This window comes from Maniola jurtina, chromosome 3 (assembly GCF_905333055.1).
Source record: "Maniola jurtina chromosome 3, ilManJurt1.1, whole genome shotgun sequence".
Lineage (NCBI taxonomy): Eukaryota > Metazoa > Arthropoda > Insecta > Lepidoptera > Nymphalidae > Maniola > Maniola jurtina.
In genome coordinates, this window is record NC_060031.1 from 5,272,154 (window position 1) to 5,292,710 (window position 20,557).

The 20,557-nt window shown below is 39.2% G+C and overlaps 1 protein-coding gene across 1 annotated transcript in view; it reads left to right on the top strand.

Moving 5' to 3' along the window:
* Window positions 1-4,156: 4,156 nt before the first annotated feature.
* The window catches only part of LOC123879061 (polycomb group protein Pc), a 36,850-nt gene continuing 20,449 nt past the window's right edge, over window positions 4,157-20,557 (top strand). The window contains exons 1-2 of the mRNA XM_045926569.1: window positions 4,157-4,292; window positions 4,959-5,356. Of these exons, the coding sequence (XP_045782525.1) occupies window positions 5,288-5,356 (69 nt within the window). The 5' untranslated portion in view covers window positions 4,157-4,292; window positions 4,959-5,287. The remainder of the gene's footprint in view (window positions 4,293-4,958; window positions 5,357-20,557) is intronic.

The following is a 20,557-nucleotide window of genomic DNA, read 5'->3' on the forward strand; positions in this document are numbered from 1 at the left end:
TCTTACTTATTTACCTGCCTACCTTCCTAAAATATCAATTCACCGTCAGAAATTCCCCAATCCCCACGGCTTAGGAGTTTAGTAAGTACGTACCTACTTACCTTGCAGCATCAGGATTGAAGAGTTGGGATCTAAAGTTCAATGATGTACTTAGTCTAGGAATGCTTTCTCTCTCTAGTCTTTCCTTCATTTCTGAAGATCCCTGATCGGAGGCTAGTCTTGCAATTGTGTGAAATTGCACTTGGAGTCCCTCATCTGGTCTGCCCATCTGGATGGTGAGCGGCTTCTCGATCTGTTGCCCATCGCAATAAGTTTTCCAATCTATCATTCCCTTATCGCATGATGTGCCCGAAATAGGAGAGCTGGGGTTGGTAACGTATCATGGAGGAAAGTCGCGTTTTCACTTCTTGCTGTGCCAAGATAATACCTACCTAGGTACCTACTTTGTGTGCTTGGCTGTCCAAGGAACCTTCAACATACATCTCTAGCACCACGTCCCGAACGCGTCTATCCTTTGTCTTTCTCTCGCCTTGATGGTCCATGTTTCTACTCCGTAGGATGAAAATAGGGAATAGGTAGGTACAAGTAGGTATTAATGCACGGACCAGACGGTTCTTGGCAGATGTAACCACAAATTCACGGTTTTCGGATTTTTTCCTTTCCTTTTGCTATAAGACCTCCTATACCTTCCTGCCAAAATTCATGATTCTAGGTCAACGGGAAGTAACCTATAGGTTTTCTTGACAGACACGATAGACGGACAGACAACAAAATGATCTTATAAGGAGTCAGTTTTTCCTTTTGAGTTACGGAACCTTAAAATCGGGCCCAATCGAGAACCACCTCCAATTTTAAAGTCGGTTAAAAAGCAGGCGTTACTTAACGTATTTTCTAAGCCATTAATTCCCACGGACACATTAGCGCCGGGGCACAGGCCGGGGTCCGCAATCGAGATAATGATCTCTGATGAGCGGTCAGACGGGACTCGGCCATTTTTTAACTCCGAATCCTGTCCGCTTACACTCGCGCCTCAATTACGCCCGTGAATTTAGTCTGCGATTTTTTTTTAATTTCATTAAGTATAGGTACTTAAGTAGGTATAGGCAAGCGATGGGCACCTGATAGAAAGTGATGCCATGCGTAGGTATGAGGAATGATGACGCTAAACGTTTCGTGCGTGTACCTAGATAGTGTCGAATGGAATGTTCGCGCATGATTTCTTTACAAAATAATAGGGGAACCCGGGGCAGTCCGGGCCCCTTAAGGATACAACATGATGATTATAGGATTCAAGTGAAATGTCAGACATATTAAGTATTTATTTCATAGACTGTTTAATAAACTTCAATTATCTTGAAGAATAATCAACTCAGACTTAATAATTCTCTCAGTAAGTTAACTTAATCAATAAATGGGATTCTGCTCATAATGCCCCGTATCCGGGGCACATTGGGCATACCCGGGGCATTATAGGCCCATCTTAACTTCAGGTTAACTTACATCTAAAATCTTGAACAAAATGAGCAAATATGACGGGATTCATCGTTGTATCATCTTCACCTGTGCATGAACAATGATCCCATCTGTAACAACAGGTCCTACAAGACGCCCAACTCACGGAGGATTGGAAATACCGGTCATCACAATAAACACATTCAACGTCTTCCTCTTCCGACTCATTTTCTTTGTCTTTTTCATTTTTGTTTTTATATTTTGGGTTATAGGTATAATCATATTTTATATTATTTAAGTTTTCCTTGTAATATCGATCATGGTTTTTCATATGGTTGTATGCATAGATATACAAACCGGGGCATAATGAGCACACTGCCCATATTACCCCGCCCGTTATGCTCCAATGCCATTGTTTAAAAAAACAAATTGTCAAAAATTAAGTATCCATTATATCTCAATGTTTATTATCGTAATGTAATAGGTATATAATAACTAAGCTAATCAATACATTAAGAGTAGTTTTACAGTCTCATTTATCTCCATTGATTACGGACCAAACAAAAATTTTAAAAATAATACCAAAATACGAATTTACATTATTTTGCATCTGGCTCAAACCAACACAGGTTTCCGCTGACAACACTACCTGTCCCGGGTGGGTAGGGCCTACTGGTTGCTGATCCAAGTGTTTGCGACAGCGTGTGGTGGTTAATGTTTACCACACATTAACCACCACACGCTGTCGCAAACGTACGTAGGCGAGGTGCTTATATTGCCCCGGGTGCCCGTAATGCCCCGGGTTCCCTATGTCCGTCTACCCTTGCAACTTTCCTACTTAAAGTCTATTTTGCAGATCCTTTGTCACGGACAGCAAGACCTACTCTTGTAAGTAAGTACCTAAGTACTTAGGTAGGGGAGACTGGGTACAGTTGTGACAGAGCTGATTAAGTAGATAGGTAAGTAATAAGTAGGTATATACGCGCTACTGTGCGAAAACGGAGCGCAAGTCGCTGCGAGCGCAGCAGTCGCTAACGCTCCGCACCATCGGCAGACCTCCACGCTTTGTACGGAACGTAGTCATCTCCAGGCACTTGCGCATGGAGAGCCTCGACGACCACGTTCGTTGCCTGAGTAGGTACCTACCTACTTACTTACCTCTATGTTCGCGCGCGCGTAAGTACTACCTACTTACTTAAGTACCTACTTACTTATGTAGAGCGAGCCCAGCAGTTGCAGGACATCACGCCATACCGCCCATACCTACCATCGACAACCGCCAGACATATTATTAATATTTAAGAGGCCTACCACGTGACCATGCTACCGAATAGGTACTTAATACCATTGCTTCCTCGCCGCTGCGCTGGCTGACGGGCGCTCGATGGAACATCATCAGCAGGCTCGACCTTGCTTAGCGGTGGGCGAAAGCTACACGGACATGCCACACCGCTGCAGTACCACCATTATTTCACCACCGAACCGCAAGACGTCGGGCGAGTTTCCATCCCATGTGGTAGATATCCCAACTACACGCACGAAAAGCCATTCTTCATATTATAATGCTCTTCCACGATCTGTGTTTCCTACCAATTACCTACAATCCGGATATCTTTAAAACAAGAGTGAATAGTCATCATCGCTTTCCATCACGTGTGATTGTAGTCAAGTGCTTGCCTATACCTACTTACTTAATGAATTTAAAAAAAGTAGCCGATCGCTCGCGAGCACACGCGGGCTCGATCGCAGTGCAGCGTGTTATCACCAGACGAGACACCAAGGACCAGGCCTGTAGTTGCAGGCGGCGGCGAAGTCAAGGGCCAACGCTCTGAGCAGTCACCCCGGGGCCCGTCAAGGGCCGCGTGGACGACCAGAATGTGTGCAGAAAAGACTGCCGCTGGACAATTGATTTCTAGACAGGGATTCATACTTATTCCGAGCGAATGCGTGGATATAAAAAAAGATTAGGAAATAGGAAGTAGGTAGATCTTGAGATAGTTTGAGCTGGGGGTAGGCAGGTTGTTGCAGCCTTCTGAATTTGCAACCGTCCTTCAGTTTTCCTTAATTTTCCATCAGATTTTCAAAATTTTAGGAAATCTGAAGAGTAAACTGCACCTACCCTATTATATTTTACCTATCGACCTATTTAGGTAAGCCGAAAAACCAGAGCTACATTAACATTTCACATACATTTCCGCGGTGCTATTACTCAAGTCATAAATCAAACGTAACGTATCGAAAATCCTACCGCTCGCTCGTATCAGGGCGATGTGTCGTCTCGCAAGCTGTGTATATTTATCGCTTCACATTATCTCCCCAGCGTTACACCGACAGAATAAATAAAAATGTGCGCCGCGCCCGCATCCGGAGACCCTTCGCGTCGCACGTAATCCAAAATGTCCGTTTATTTTTCTTTATGTGAGCCCTCAGCCGCTCGTCGCAAAAAACAAAGCACGGATCCAGCACGGCACTCGAGGAGAGCGAGAGGGCGATAGGTGGCGGCCAGGCCGCCGCGGACGGGGCGCGGCTCGCTGCGCGCCCATTGGCCACCGCCGCGCGTCGCCCGCCGCCCGGACTCGACACCCAATCTCATTCGCTCGCGTCGCTCCCCTCCCGCGCGCCCCGGCCCTCGAACACCGACCTTTCACGAATGCCGAACCGATTCGATACGACCGAAAATGCCTTAGTTACTAAACGTGCGTGCTGTAGCCTGGTCGTTTTCGTCGTCGTTTTCAGAAAAATATACATAGCCAGTATCGACTAGCAAAACTCAGTGAGTGCTTTATCGATTGGAATGCGTGCATAATTTGGTGAAACAGGACTTCAGCTGATATTTTCAGGTACTAACGATATAAACTACTAGTCCATAGATATATTAATCTAGGAATGTAGTAAAATGTAATAATGTTTGTGATATCATGAGAAATTTACGTTTTACTGGAGCGTTTTAGTGCCGGATGATCGAACGTAAAAGCGGTGTCCTCGTAATCAACGTAGGCCGGTCGGTACGGCAACGCCGCGTGTAAATAATAGGGTAGGCGCTTGGTCTTTCTCTCGCAGCTGGCGCAGAGCGGCAACGTCGCGTTCGCGCCCGTGCCCGTGCCTCCACCGCGCCGCTGCGCCACCGCGCACCGTGGGGAATCGCCGCGCGACTCGACCGAGACGCATTCACCGGCAATATACCTACTATAACCAAAACAATTTCAATGACGAACTCATTTGTCGCGTTGCCAATAACGCTATTACTTGAGATAACACATAATGAGCATTAATGTCCCGCGATTTCTGTTCTGTACTTAACTAATCGGACTATGCAATAGTATATTTACTTCCCTTATATACTTACTATATATATGTGATTAATTAATTATTATCTAATTGTACAATATTGTTGGCCGTAAGCGTGTTTGTGAAATCGTATAATGATAAAGGTGGTCGTATTACAACAAATCGCGTAGTAGCCTCTGAAAAGCCAAAACACTGATGAAAATAAAACTTGTTTACAGATATCGAGCGGGTGTTTGTGGATGCGTGGCGCACTCTGGCGGGGTTTAGCGGCGTGAGGTCGCGAGACGCGCGGGGCGGGGGCCGCCTCCCCCTTCGTCAGTTTCTGCTGCGAACCCGTGGGGAGAGGACGTCGCTGCGCACGCCGCCGGAAGCAGCGTTCGCGCGGCAACTTTGAACAGCGACAGTGCACGGATAGTGAATTGTGACAGAGAAATGTGTGTCGGATTGCGGTGCGCAACAAATTGGATGCAGTGATCGGATCACAATCATTTGGATTGCAGTGCTATTTTCTGGATTTTGATAACGAGTGCCGCCATCCAAACTGGGGATGCATAAGATGGAACTCGGCGACAGCGTGTACGCCGCTGAGAGGATCATGAAGAAGAGAATTAGAAAGGTGAGCTTAATTCTTTTGCGAAAGCGAACGCAGCAATATATTACGGGTTGCAAAACTGCCGTTCGTGATCACATATCGCCCGCCTAATATATTTGGTGTCGGTTTATTTGCATTGCTCGTGTCGCAATAAAACGACTAACGACTGCTTCGCTTGCAACAAACACAAACACGCTTGAATGACGCTTTGTCGATCAAAATATGCATGCTTTGGGCTTTTTAATTGAGATATATTTGGGTGCTTAAACTTTAATCCGAGCATTGTGATCCGGGCAGCAGCTGTTGAGAAATTATCGCAAGGGTTTTTTGGACGCCTTTTGAACGCATGTTTTCGTCCCTTATTATTATCAGGGCTCCCCTTACTCCGGCTTATATTTGGAAACTGAGGGCTGTAAGAAACGCAAATCTTATGAATGGTGCCCTTCTTGAGATCATATTCAGTTGAAAGTAAACAAGTTTCGCGCATTGAGGCCCGGCGTGAGGGGGTCCCTTCATTGTGACCTGCCTTGTTTGTCTGTTACTAACCTAAGTTACTATGTCTTGACAGGTTTTGTTCCCGCTTCCTATGGTGTGCACATGTTTTATTATAAATGCCTGCAGACTGTTTAGAACTTAAGCAGAGAGCTGAAGTGTCTGATCCTGGAAGTTTTAACTTTAAGCATAATATAAGTTCCCGGTAGTGTCAATTTAGAAACTGATCACTGAATCGACACTAGGGTATCTTGTAATTAACTGGTTACTTGAGCAGATTCAGTTTTTCAGCCAACTGATTAATTTTATTTATGGGTACCTACCTATCATTACCCATGTTATTATATTGCGAAAGTGTGTTTGTTTGTTTGTTGCTTTCTTAGTTTGTCTTTCAATCACGGAGCAACGGATTGACGTGATTTTTTCATGGGTATATTTAACGATCTGGAGAGTGGCATAATATGCTACTTTTCAAGCCAGACAATAAAGAGTTCCAACGGGATTTTAAAAAACCTAAATCCACATAGACAACGGCACCAGCTAGTAGGTAGGTACCTACCTACCTAGTTGCCTATATTTAAGGTTGGTACGGACTGTAATTCTGAAATAGGTAAAGAACTAGGTACTATAGGAACTAGAGGTAGGCTTTGGTTGGTGAAGAGCCCCTCTCTTAGGGTGAGATTTATAGAGCGCACTTTGACTTTGCTCAGATTTAAGACGAGACAGATTTATGTGAGATGTATATATTTGCCTCGTTTTAATTCTGTCTTAAGTATAAGCAAAGTCAGAGTGTGCTCTATAGATCTCACCCTTAGTCTTACTTACTTTTTATGTCAAATTTAGGAGGAGGGTATTATGTAGCGCATGTGTTGCACTTGCTTGGATTATAAGATCTATTAAATTTTGTAAATATGTACATAGGTGCATATTTTTAGTTATGGTAATTTATTTTATTCCTTGTATACCTAATAAATTGTGTACGAAGTGTATTCAGCTTATCTAGGCTGCAGTCAAGGTAAGTAAGTTTAGTAATAAGATGGGCTAAGTACATAAAATTACCTACTGATTTGATGAAGGTAATTTTTTCAACTAAAACAAAATTATTGTCCGTTGCCTATAACTATTTATTTATGTACCTGCGAAACTACAATAATAGATACCTGATATACCTACCTACATGCAGACATATTTTAGTAGAGTGACAACTGACAGTAGAGTAAGCCAAGTTGAATTAATTATTATCTATTGGTCGGGCCTACCAAATCAGCCGCCTAACCAATTATTTAGTGGTCGGTATAAACCAAATTGGTTCCTTTCTTATAACTTATTACTAGGATAGGTATAAATGGTTTCTCTCAATGAAGGATCTATCTCTTAACTGGTTCATTTAACTAGTCTAGCCATGTGAGCTCATTCCAGCATCTTAGCATGCACGTGTGATTCTATAACTGTTCTTATAAGTATCTATATCTACTCCTTCGAAATTAATATACTCTATTTCACGTGGGACAAGTTGTGCCACTTATGATATGTTAAGACTACCTACCACCGATTCGGAAAGCAGATTCCGAAGAACCCGCAAGAACCTTTGTCTCCCACCTTTCCCTCTCTCTTTTCTCTATCTCTCTTCTCTATGGTAGGTATTGGATACCCCTTAGCTAAAAGATATACCTACCTAAAGAATGTCAGTGGATAAGACAGTCATCTGCTCAGTCTTTATGTCTATTAATACCTAACGCCAGACTTGGTTCATCACTTCACGTATAATTGACACTAAGGTTGAGATCTACCTATAGAGCGCACTTTGTCTTTGCTTAGACTTGAGCCACTGTTAAAACGAGACAGCGTTATATCGCTGCATAAATCTGCCTCGTTTTAACTGAAATTTGAGTCTGAACAAAATTAAAATAAGCTCTATAAATCTCAGTCTTTATAAGTTTTAGAACTATGAATTAGCTTAGCTGGTTCTGTGGTTTAAGTTAAATATACATACCTACCTATATATAGATATTTAATAACATCGGAACCCAAATTGACCAAAAGATTAACCAAACCTATTGTTTATGACGAAAATATTTGCACCACCTTCCCAGGGTGTTCGGAAAATCTAGTTATTCTAATTTAGAATTCCGAAAACCGGTAAGCTTGAATTTTAATCGAGATGCAATAAAATACCTGACATATTTTTACGGCACCTTTTATCATTGTTCAATGAAATCGATTCCAATCTACAGAAATACCTAATTCGTGTGAAATCGATAATTATTATTGGATATTGTTAACGGTTTTTCTAACACCTTCCTTAGGGTACCTACCTAGACAATAGAACAATAGACAGTTATAAGTTAATGAAGTGTGTAGCTTACCTGATTAACTTTAAAAAAAACTTTGGTAGAAGTAAACAAGTAGGTATATACTGAACCTATCCAGAGCTCTGATCTAAATGTAAGGCAGAAACGCCGGGATAACCAAGTCTTAGTTATAACGTGATGCGTGGCACAATTTAAGAAACAAACCTTTTTCCTTCTTTCTTTCTTTCTTTCTTCTTGCATTGTGTCCTTAGTAAGTTTCTGCCTATTTACCTACAGGATTGTACCTAATTCGTAAAACGTTTCTGATATTGGATAGGTACCTCTGGCTTTTATTTTTCCTTTGATTGTCCTTTTATCGGTTAAAATATGTACTTTATTGTAAAAGTGAGAATTGATGGCTCGACCAACAACGCAGAGGAATTTTCCTACAAACTTTTTATGCTCTGGCACATAAAAGTGCAGCTATGGAAATTTCTATAATTTTCACTATCCATTACTAAGAAGATTTGAATCTATTATCTAATCTTCTCTCTGTGCTGTCCCTTCTTCTTATTGTTGAGGATCGTGACTCCTTAACAATAGCTATAGTAGCGGTTTTCTTGGTATGGTAATTCGATGGGTTCCCCTTGTAAAAAATATGATTAATATTACATTGATCGCATCGGAGTTTCCGGAAATCGCAATTTTCTGTCCAATGCCATACACCTAATATTAGGTAGGAACCTACTATCTAGCTAGGTATGTAGTCTTCCTTCACGTGGCATCCATCCTTCTTTCTTCCCAATGGACACAAAACTGTCCATATTCTGTTTTACTGTGATAGAATCGAAGTACCTAAACACCTTAATCTCATGCGTTCTCCGCAGACACTTAAGTTAAAATCTTTAGCGCGCACTTTGACTCAGGCTTAAGACACTGTTAAAACTATCGCTAAGTAGGTATGTCTCGTTGTAACTGAAACTTAAATCTGAGCAAAGTCGAAAACGCTCTATAGAGTTCAGCCTTAATCCTGGGTAGTTTTGATTCTGATACCATTAGGTATTGGTGTTCTTCATTCAGAATTCATCGGCGCTGTAATATTCTAGAGAATTTAGTTTTTTCTGGTCAGCCTATCTAAGGTCCTTTCTGCTGATACATTCGATCCAGTTTTACAATAATTTAGGGATCTACTTTTCTAAGACCGTCCATGTATCCATCGATATTTAATTTCGGATTTATGTTTCAAATTAACCCTTATCCCTGCCTTCCTTATTTTGTGATACCTTGGTTCTTAATCATTCAATTAATAAAGCTGTCAAGTTCTAATTTTCCTGATTAATTTGCAATCGTTAGAATTGTTTTCAGGCAATGGTGTGAAATATCAGCGATCTAAATAATCGGTGTGAATTAAAAAACTGATTAGGATTTTCGTCTCTAGGTATCAAAACAATAGATCTATAATTAAGTAGTTTCCTCATTTAATTAATGTAGCTATTTTCAACTTTGAGCAGCCATAAAGATACTACGGTCTTAAAAATAATAGTAAATAGCCTAACTTGTGTTTAAAGCCTGATTCTTACTTAGTAAATATTATTTAAGTGTAAAGTTTATTGCGTGATATGAGGCCAAGTGCAAGTTTTTAGGAGAGGGTACTCAAATAACAGATATTATGTGTTTTATTTTTGACAATGGTATTATTGGACATTGCTTAATTTGTCCTGTAAAGTTTGTACCCCTAACGCCATCTATTGAACACAAAGAAAATTGCAGATATAGCGACATCTGCGTTTAACATAAAATCTGTAAAATACTGCAAATGACGTAGGTAACAGTTAACCTATTGTTTATTTTTGATACAATATAAGCAAACCAATCTTTACTTTGACTATCAAGTTAGATAGGTAGTCAAGAAAACTAAACTAGTAAAGGCAGGACACTTTCACGATTGCATATTTTAAACTGTTTTATATTTTTTATTTCAGATACACTCACTAATCACCTAGTGATAAGCAAATATTTTGATCATCAACACAATATTTTAAACTCCTTGCCATAAGTCTAGAGTAATTTATGTGAATAAGAACAATAAAAGTTAAAAATAATTGTGTTTAATTAGCCTTTGTATATTATATTGTTTCATTCATTGCTTCATTGTCACCATTTACAACTAAAGATTCCGGCAGCCTCAGAGCGCCCGTGTCAAATTTAGGAAACTTCTTAATAATAATCGGAGTAGTTCGCAAATTCACTCTCAACCTTATTTATAACTGCATAGGAAACATTTTACAGTACTGTCGGCCTACCTTGTTATCTGTCAGAATGACTTAACCTAAACGAGACTTTTCCGTTGTTCAGTATTAATTCATATGACAAAGTCATACGGTCTAAATTTCAATAAGGAAAATGTACAAGTGTAGAAACTCCTTCAGAGCGCTGTGGCCCTGGTATCTCGAAGCAAACGCGCCAGTATTCGACACAGACCGAACCCACGTCGAGTGCGCATGCTCCCCGCCATTACCGTCAGCCAATCAGCGACGAGTAGAACTTGTTAAGCGAAAATGCACCGCAATAACACACGCTTGTAAACTAACATCAAATGTAAATATTTAAGACTCTATTTAAACAAAAAGTCGTAAGTTAACGACAGATTGTATCATTTTATTTATAGCGCGGTTTCTAAATACTGCTACTACTACGTTAATTTGCCAAACAACCCAAAGGAATACGAAATAATTCAGCAGTCATTGGTTAGATGGCGCTATTGCCGATAGCACATTTAACAGGATAATAATAAATTCTACAAAACGTAGTTCTAACAAGACATAATTCACGTACATATTTAATATGTTTGAAAAGAGTTTTTAATCATAGATAGGTAAAATACGATAGACGCAATATCTATCTTCATGTTTGGCACATGAATCGTATCGATTGAACACGTAGAAGTAGAACATCCACCTGTAGATTTATCTATACTAAATATTGAATGTGTGCCCAACCATTGAATTAAAAACAAAATGCAGATGATCAACTCATTCATAGAAAAGTTGCACAGCGCAATAAAATAAGTGGTTGAATCGCGCTTCTTGTCCAATGACTGAGCGAAGTTTTATATTGGTTTTACTTGGAATCTTTGCTTGAGAACTTTTTCGCATAGGATTAGACAAGTAACCAATCATCAGTAAGTTACAATAGAATCAAATAAGTAACTCTGATAACTGATAAATTGGCGCCCAACTATCATGAAAAACGATTTCTCGGTTCTATAAAGACATTTGCTTCCACCAAGTGGTAAAGTGCTAAAACAAACGCTTAAAGGCACGAGAGATATTTATCTGATAAGAATAGGATAAGAAGGAAAAAGAGACGTTAAAAGAAGTCCGCCTCGCTACGCTAAATCCGAGGGTAGACGGAAATCTCGAACGTTGCCGGACTTTCGCTTTACAAAACAAATAGGTAAAACCTATCTAGGTAGTTAGTACCTACTTATCTATATATGAAACTGTCAATATTCCCTTATCAAGACACCAGTCACACTTTAAGAAGTATTCTTATTCGTATGGTACGTATCAAGGGAGGAAAATAGATTTCTCTAAGAAATTCTTGGACATACCGGCAATGTTTTGCTGAGTTATTAGGTAGGTACACTTGTGATGTGGAAATCACAACACAAAGTAAAGAATAAAGATGTAGCTACCTACAGAATTGAATACCTACTCGTAACATCGAACTCAAACGAACTAGCAGGGTTTATTACAAACCTAGTTAGATATTACGATGAAACTGCTAGGTAATAACAAAACCTAGGTAACTGTCTTTGTTGGAGTGAATTATTGGTGTTAAGATGTCTCATTAGTATTGTCAATGCACAAGGCAAACATTCAGGCCTTGATGTACCTATTTTTAAGTGAACATGGACTCAAACTTCATATAAACTTACCTATGCAGCTGAGAAATGGACGGTAAAAGTTCCTAGCCGATATCGCATCAAAATTTTCGAAATCTGGTGCTGGGGAATAATGCTCCAGATTCCGTGAACAGTGCATGAAACCAACCCAGCGATACTGAAAAATAGCTAGAAATAACGAAAAGGCTATTAACCAGTCTTCAGAGGATTCATGATTGTTTCGGTCACATTTCCAGAAGGGAGATATTATTATCTAAGTACAATCTTGAAAGGATTGCGATCACCTAGGTAGGATAGCTAGAAAGTGGATGGAAAGCGACCAGAAGGACGAAGTCCTTTGTGTTAGTCGGATCAAATCCGCACTGATCTCGATAGCAAAGTCCACGATGTTTTCCCAAAAATTCCATGTTTTCAAAAAGAACTAAACACCTGACTGTCTACTGGAGAGAGCCCTTCTGCCACAATCCTCAGCTATGTGGAATACGACGAAGAGACAGGAAGAGATACTCGTATGTACCTCTACCTATCAGTCGCAGCGAAATGACATACTTAGGTATTAGGTATAAGCCATGATGTTAAAACGGCAACTCAATCAGACCATTTCACTCAACAAATCTAGTGATATCATAGAATACTGAGTATAGTTTAGTTAGTGACTAGTAAAACACCTGATAATCACACTAATATTATAAAGGAGAAAGTTTGTATGTGTGTGTGTGTGTGTGTGTGTGTGTGTGTGTGTGTGTGTGTATGTTTGTTACTCCTTCACGCAAAAACTACTGGACGGATTGGGCTGAGAATGGGGATAGATTATATCCTGGAGCACATAGGCTAGCACATAGGCTACTTTTTATCCCGGAAAATCTAAGAGTTCCCACGGGAATTTTAAAAAACCTACATCCACGCGAACGAAGTCGCGGGTATCAGCTAGTATTAAGATATTTATTACCTCGAATACTATGGTTCAGAACGAAATCTGAGTACCAAAATCTAAAGTAAGGTTAGATTAGAACACAAAGTCTTGTGCCCTTGGCATAACATTGGCATCCCCATGGCACTTAGGTTCTCTTGGGCCATATAACCATTATTAATTATTATTATTATATATATATATATTTATTTTCATGTACCAAAATTGTAGTTACAAAGTTAAGATAAATTAAGCTATGTACAAAGGAAATGCTTATCTCTAAACAGAGATTTCTTCCAGCTTCCCCGTGCAGGTTGTGAGTAAGGTGCATAAATACGTGGAATAGGTCCCATGGTACTAGATTTATAAAATGGTTAATACAAGTGCTACACAATAATATTTACACAAATATCTTCCAATAAATACCAAAATAAAATACATACAATAATAATATAATAATAAATAGTTATGCATAATATAATAAAATACGAATAAATATAATATATATATAATATATAAATACTCTATTGTAATGATAGGTAATACTGCTTCACTCTGTATTTGAATGAATGTACTGAGCGGCAATTCTCTCTAATATTCTCAGGAAGTGAGTTCCAAAGATGGGTGGCTAGTACGGTGAAAGATTTGCTGTAGAAGACTGTGTTACAATGGGGAGTGACGAGAGGATTTTTTGAGACACAAGACCGCATAGGCCTAGCAGGAGGGAGCGAGAATTGAAATCGCTCTCGCAGATAACCAGGGGAAGAGGTATTGAGAACATTGTATAGAACAGTCAAAATATGCAAATTGTGACGAAAGCGAATAGGGAGCCATTTAAGCTGACGACGGTAGTCGGAAATGTGGTCGAATTTGCGCAGTCCGTATATAAACCGTATGCACAGATTCTGAAGCCGATCGAGTTTGTCAAGTAGCTCTTCAGTGGCGTCTAAGTAGCACACATCAGCATAGTCGAGAATTGGAAGCAACAGAGAATGTGTTAGCATGATTTTGGTACGTAGCGGAAGAAAACTCTGCAGTCTCTTCAAGGAATGGATCGAATAATGCAAACGTTTACTAAGCTGATTTATATGTGCTGCCCAAGCGAGGTTGCCATCCATAGTCAACCCTAGGTTTTTTGCTGTGAATGTGTAAGCAACGGGTGTGCCATCATAAGAAACCAAAGGCAAATCATTGAAGTTAATACGATTTCTTAGCGGCCTACTTCCAATAATCATAACCTGAGATTTATTAGGGTTAACTAATAAACCAAAAGAGTCAGCCCAATTTTTGATGGCAACTAGATCTGCGTTCAAAGCAGTTATCTCTGTATCCAAGTCTGACAATGATGCATGCCTATAGAGCTGCAGATCGTCTGCATATAGGTGGTAGTTAGAAGTAAGAATTTTGGTGATTTCATTGATGAAAATTGAGAAGAGAAGAGGGGATAGTACACCGCCTTGAGGTACACCAGCACATAGGCAAGCCCAGTCAGAGTTAGCCTCTTCAGAGTGCACCCTCTGCAGGCGACCATGAAGATAGGAGTGAAACCAGTCAATCGCAGAGGAGGATATGTTAAGAGAACGAAGGATACCAAGAAGGATATCAAAGTCAACTGAGTTAAATGCGTTACTAAAATCCAACAAGGCGATAATAGTCACTTGTTTGTTATCCATTGCATAACGAATGTCATCAGTGACTTTGACTAACGCTGTAACGGTGCTGTGCGAGGGTCGAAAACCTGATTGGAGGGGACTCAGCAGATTGTTCTTAAAGAGATACGTTGATAATTGTTTAAAAACAGCATTTTCAATAATCTTTGATAGGATAGGTAAAATCGAAATAGGACGAAACTGTGAGAGGGAATTAGGATTAGCAATTTTCGGTAGGGGAATAACATGGGCCTTTTTCCAGTCTGTGGGAAAGATCTTATGAGCCAGGGAGAAGTTTAATATGTGAGTAATAATAGGCACCAAAAGATCTAAAACGAGGAATATCATGTCACGGCTCAAGCCATCACTACCGACAGCTTTAGTTGAAATGGAAAGGATGTATTTCTTGACATCCTCCTCCGCAATTTCTTGGAAACAGAAAGTTTCGCACATAGGTGGGGTAATGTTTGTCAACTTTTGAAGAGTTACAATTTTCTTAGAGTCAGAAACTAGAACAGGTGGGGAGGAAAAATATGTGTTTAGTGCATTTATATCAACAGAGTCTACTAACGTACTATGAAATTTGCCCACACCTAGGGATTTAAGAAATCTCCATTTTTCGGATGTAGAAGCGTTATCTATCGAGGAATGGATATAGCGGCGCTTGGCATCCCTACACATCCTATTGCAGAGATTACGCAATTTCTTATAGGCTGCCACATTTACGTCAGTCGGGGATTTTTTACATTTAGTCTTGGCCTTGTTACGTTTACACATTAGCTTCTTAATTGAGTCGGTCAGCCAAGGTGCTGGTAAATGCCTAATCCTGACAGGCCTCAGTGGAGCATGAGTATTATATAAGTTAATGAGAAGAGTTGTGAAAAGATTTACTTTATTATCAATATCCAGTGCATTATAAACACAGGTCCAGTCAATTTCCGACGCATCTTTCCTTAAACACTCAATATTAATATTTTTGAAATTACGTTGCAAAATAACCTTATGCTTACGTTTTGGCGAGCGCACTTTATAGCGAAGATATAAAAGATCGTGGTAGGAGAAGGGAGCAGTGAGCTGACCATGCAAAAGAACGTTTTGAGGACACGAAGTAATTATCAAGTCTAGAAGAGAGGGAACAAAACTCGGGGCGAAGTGGGTTTCTGAAAGAGGAAGGATAGTCATATTAATGGAAGACACTAACGATTTTAATTTTTGCGATCTACTATCGTTTTTTAATAGGCACGTGTTAAAGTCACCCATTATAATAACGTCGGAATAGGAAGGTGTAAGTTTCTCAAGAAGTTGTTCAAAAGTGTCAAAGTAGTTGATAGTAGATGAAGGACTATATACAACACCAATAAGAAATTTAGAGTGGTGAGTACTGATTTCAAGGAAAAGATGTTCTAGACTACCTGAGTAGGCGGAAGGTGACTGACTAATAATTTTGAATGATAAGTTGTTCCGAATGTAGATACACACACCGCCTCCACCTTTGTCTGTCCGATCATTACGGATAAGAGTAAAACCTGGTAGTCTGTAAAGTTCCGAAGAGAGAGAAGGTTTGAGCCAGGACTCAGAAACGAGAATACAATCGACTAGGACGCCACTAAAAGATGCCAAAAGATCAGCATAATGTGCCGGAATGCTTTGTGCATTAATATGCACAACATTAAGGTAGCGAGAGTCATCAGAAAATATATTATTGAGTTTGCGTTCAAGAGAGATGCTGCAGTCAGAGGAGAAATCACTACACACACTTTGAAATTCATCAGAGGAAGAGCATGAAAAGAATTCATCATCACAATGTATTGGTAATATATCAGACATAATAGAGTACTTTATGAAAATAAACTATAAACTTAAAATAAAAATATAAAAAATAAATAAATTATAATAATAAAATACTTGTATATATATATATGTATATAATAATAATACCAAATTCACGAGTCTACTAATATACATTTATACCCGCTAGCATCATAGGAGGAACCGTTTACAACCTAATTATTCATACATTATATAAAACAAAACCAATAATTAAAGCATAAAAGAAAGCACATCAACAACTAACTTAAATTAAACTAAGTAGACAATAACAAGCTGAACCTTAGAACTACATATTTACAATGATAAATCGTTAATTGTCTATATATACTACAGGACAAGCACATTAGATAGGTACCTACTTTACTATACCAGTATAAATACTGGCAGAACGGAATATCTAAATATACAAAGGTGTTATTGTTATATTGTTGGGTTATATTTAATTACGAATAACAATAAGTAATATTCCAATATTCCATTCTTGAACACTTCCAATAAAAACATGAACGAACCAGTACCATTGGACTCGACAAACGTCGTAGGTCCATGTCATAGAACTGTTAATAACTACTAATTGTCGGCTCCAGTGCTACCGTATCCATGCCTGTGAATAAGATTCAAGGTTCGCATAGACAAAAACGACTGTACCTCGAGACATTTGTCAAGTACACATCATGAAGCATGTCACTGTCGTCTTCTGTCAATGTCAATTAGCTAATTTTCGACTTTGACTGACTTAGACACAAGTTTGACACACGATGGGTACCTACCGTACGCAATTACGCATAATATAGTAACGTTTGTAAACAAGTATTATAACAGAGAATGGATTATACACAAATGTGAGGGTGTAGGTACCTCGATGCTAAACTGTATAACTAACTGAGTAGGTAGGTATGTCTACGAGAAGTGATGCAAAACAACAGCGCACAAGAAACTAGCGGCCGAATGAAAAACGTGTACCTGATTAGTAGCTATTAGTTTACTTCTTAGTGATTCTTTTGGCCCTCGAGGGTGCATTAAAGGATGGTTTATTCACATTAGAAGTCGGCTTGGCAGTATTATTACTAGTGTTTCACTAGATAGAGTTGAAATCAGATCATCCTGACCCCATGGTGTCTTATCTACCTATCCTAGCCCTAAAGTATTTTCGTGAAGAAAAAAGTAGGTCTGTTCGATCCGTTGTTACATTTCATAAACTAAGTAGGTATGCTCAGTATTCTGTGATATTACTAGATATGTTTAGTGAAATTATCTAATTGAGTTGTCGTTTTAACATCTCCTGGGAGTTGGGATATCCTGGGTTATGGCCTACTACCATTTCGTTGCGACATAATATTACCACTGAAGGAGGTTTAGCAAACCTTGGGGTGTGATAAGAAAAAAATATAAACCTAACGGTCTTTAACCGACTTGTAAAAAAAGAGAAACGGCAGTGACGCGCGACGAGGATATCAACAATTTGACACGAATAGCTGCACTTGGAAGTTGGAAGCGAACACAAAGCCACCAAATTTTCTATAAATAATCGCCTGACAATGGCTCGGCGTAATTTTATCCATCCCTGTATTAGAATGAAATAAAAAAGTTCAAAACGAAAAGAGAAAAGAATGGAGTCGATTGTGTGTTTATATTTTGTACAATAATTTTTATTTTACTAATAGGTAACTAGTAGGTACAGTAGATAGTTATTATTTTGGGACATAATATACCTACTTACTAACTTATAGTAGGTAATATCTGAGTAAGTTCATTTAAAATATCATCACAAAGAGAAGATCAGAAAAGAAACATATTTTTTGGTTCTTCTTCTGATCGGAAAATCAGTAAGTAGAAGAATTACAAATCAAAAAGGATATTTATTTTAGAATTGAATAGAATAGAATTAGAATTGAATTTTGTCTTCACACACTGAGGCTGAGATCTACCTATAGAGCGCACTGAACTTGTTCAACCTTAAGACTCAGTTAAAACGAGATAGTGTTATACCGCTGGCATAAATCTGTCTCAGTTTAACTGAAACTTAAGTCTGGTGTCATGAGACAATGCGATACTTACTTATACTCGTATCTATTGTATAGATACAAAGTACAAACGCTACATTTTTTTTTCTCTCGTCTGGCTTTACACTGATCAGCCAATGTCAAGTTTGTAGTCATTTACAAGTTAAGGGAAACTATTTGTATAAGTATGGACTTCGTCCGTGTCGGCGCCCGCCGACACACCACTACATCAGGTAGGTATTCATTAGTTTTAAAATAGGGACAAAACACACAGTAAAGTAGTTTAAGCAACTCTACATGTTTCGCTGTTCAGCTCTATACGATCAATTATTACTGGGGTCTTATTATGTACACGTTGCGTAGGTAGGTAGGTACTGTTCTCCGCCACCCCTCGTGATATAAAATCATTTTCTATGTGAAGGGCTGGGGGTTCCCCTATATTTAATAGAAAGCATTCCTAATCGCATACGTGTACGCTCCGAATATTAAAGTGGTGAATGGGGAAACTGCAAGCCCCACACAATTAAATCGAAGACGACTGGCGAGTGGCGACAAGGTTACTAATTACCCGAGAATCTTAATTAAATTACCCTAATTCTCCTAACGACAACGTTGAAAAGAGGATTTGTTATCAACTTTCGTATAAAATCTCGGCATTCAAAAATACACATGTAGTATTGTGTTGTGCCTATTTTGTCTAAAACAGCCAAAAATTTTCTTAGGTTGAAATCTATAGACCGCACTTTGACTTTGCTTAGACTTAAGTTTCAGTTAAAACGGGACAGATTTATACCGGTATAACGCTGTCTCGTTTTACCAGTGTCTTTAGTCTGAGCAAAGTCAGAGCGCTCTATAGATCTCAGCCTAAGAACATCTCGGTAGTACCTACGCGTAGATATCTGAATAATAAAGAGATAAAACGAATAATGAGACGATATAAATATTAATTTACCTGTTTTAGCACTTGGCTCTTGGATACGTTTAATATTACGTCCGTAATTCAAGAAAAATTATGGGTCTCTTTTTTATTGAACTAAGTTATCTTAAAGATCCTCAAAATGCGGTAATTAATTACTCCCAAAAGTGGCAACATTGGAAACGGCATTGTCCGTCACGCACACTGACGCACTCGACATTCCGTTACTGCGCGCAGACACCGCTGGGAACTAACGATCAGATTATTGCACGTCATCGCAAATTCGATCCTAAATCTATGAGTATAAGATAGATTTTAAAACGATCAATCACATTATAATGCATTTGAAACACGACACCTTTACCCGTGATACTGATCTCCATTATTTTTATTTCGCTTCTTTCGAAAGTTCTTCGCAACATCAAAGCATCGATACGGATAGGCGAGCGCACCACCTTCATTCATTTTTCTCATGGACTTTGGCTTGGTCTAAATTGGTCGACGAATATCTTGATAGAAAGGTATTAAGTACGGATGAATAAAGGTACATTTGTGATTTTTTAACACCTACTTCTGTTTACAGTCATTTTTACCTTTACTGTGGTCTGTGGTGCCTTCCCTTTTTCTTCCGCGAGCGAACGAAATTCTGCGCGTCTATTGTGTCTCTTTAGAAATACCTACTATACCTAATAATTTAACGCTAGGCGAACCTATATTTTATATAATGTATTTTGCAATAACTGTTTTAAGTGGCAAATAAACTCATCAACCAATTAGGTAACATTTCTTTTTACCTTAGGTTCTGTTCATAACGAACAGCCATGTCGTGGTGAAACGTGCCAAGTGTAAACTACGCCTTATATTATGGGCGCCATAAAAATATGAAGCATCAGTCGAGTTGGTGTGCCGCCGTCATTATAATAATGCGCCTGTTGGCCACGGTGCCGACTGCCGGCGCGGGCGGTCGTTATGCCCCATGCATTATTATGTAAATAATAAATGTAGACGGGCAAGGTTGTTTTAGGGATCCTTATAGGATCACTTTGTTGTCTGCTTGTTTGTCTGTCAGTCTGTGCGTTTATCCGTCATCCGTCCGTTCGTACTCCGTATGTCGTGTCTGTCAGAGAAACCTATAGGATAGGTACTTCCCGTTAACCTAGAATCATGGGCATTTAGGTAGGTCTTATAGCACAAGTAAAGGGAAAAATCCGAAATCGTGCTTTAATG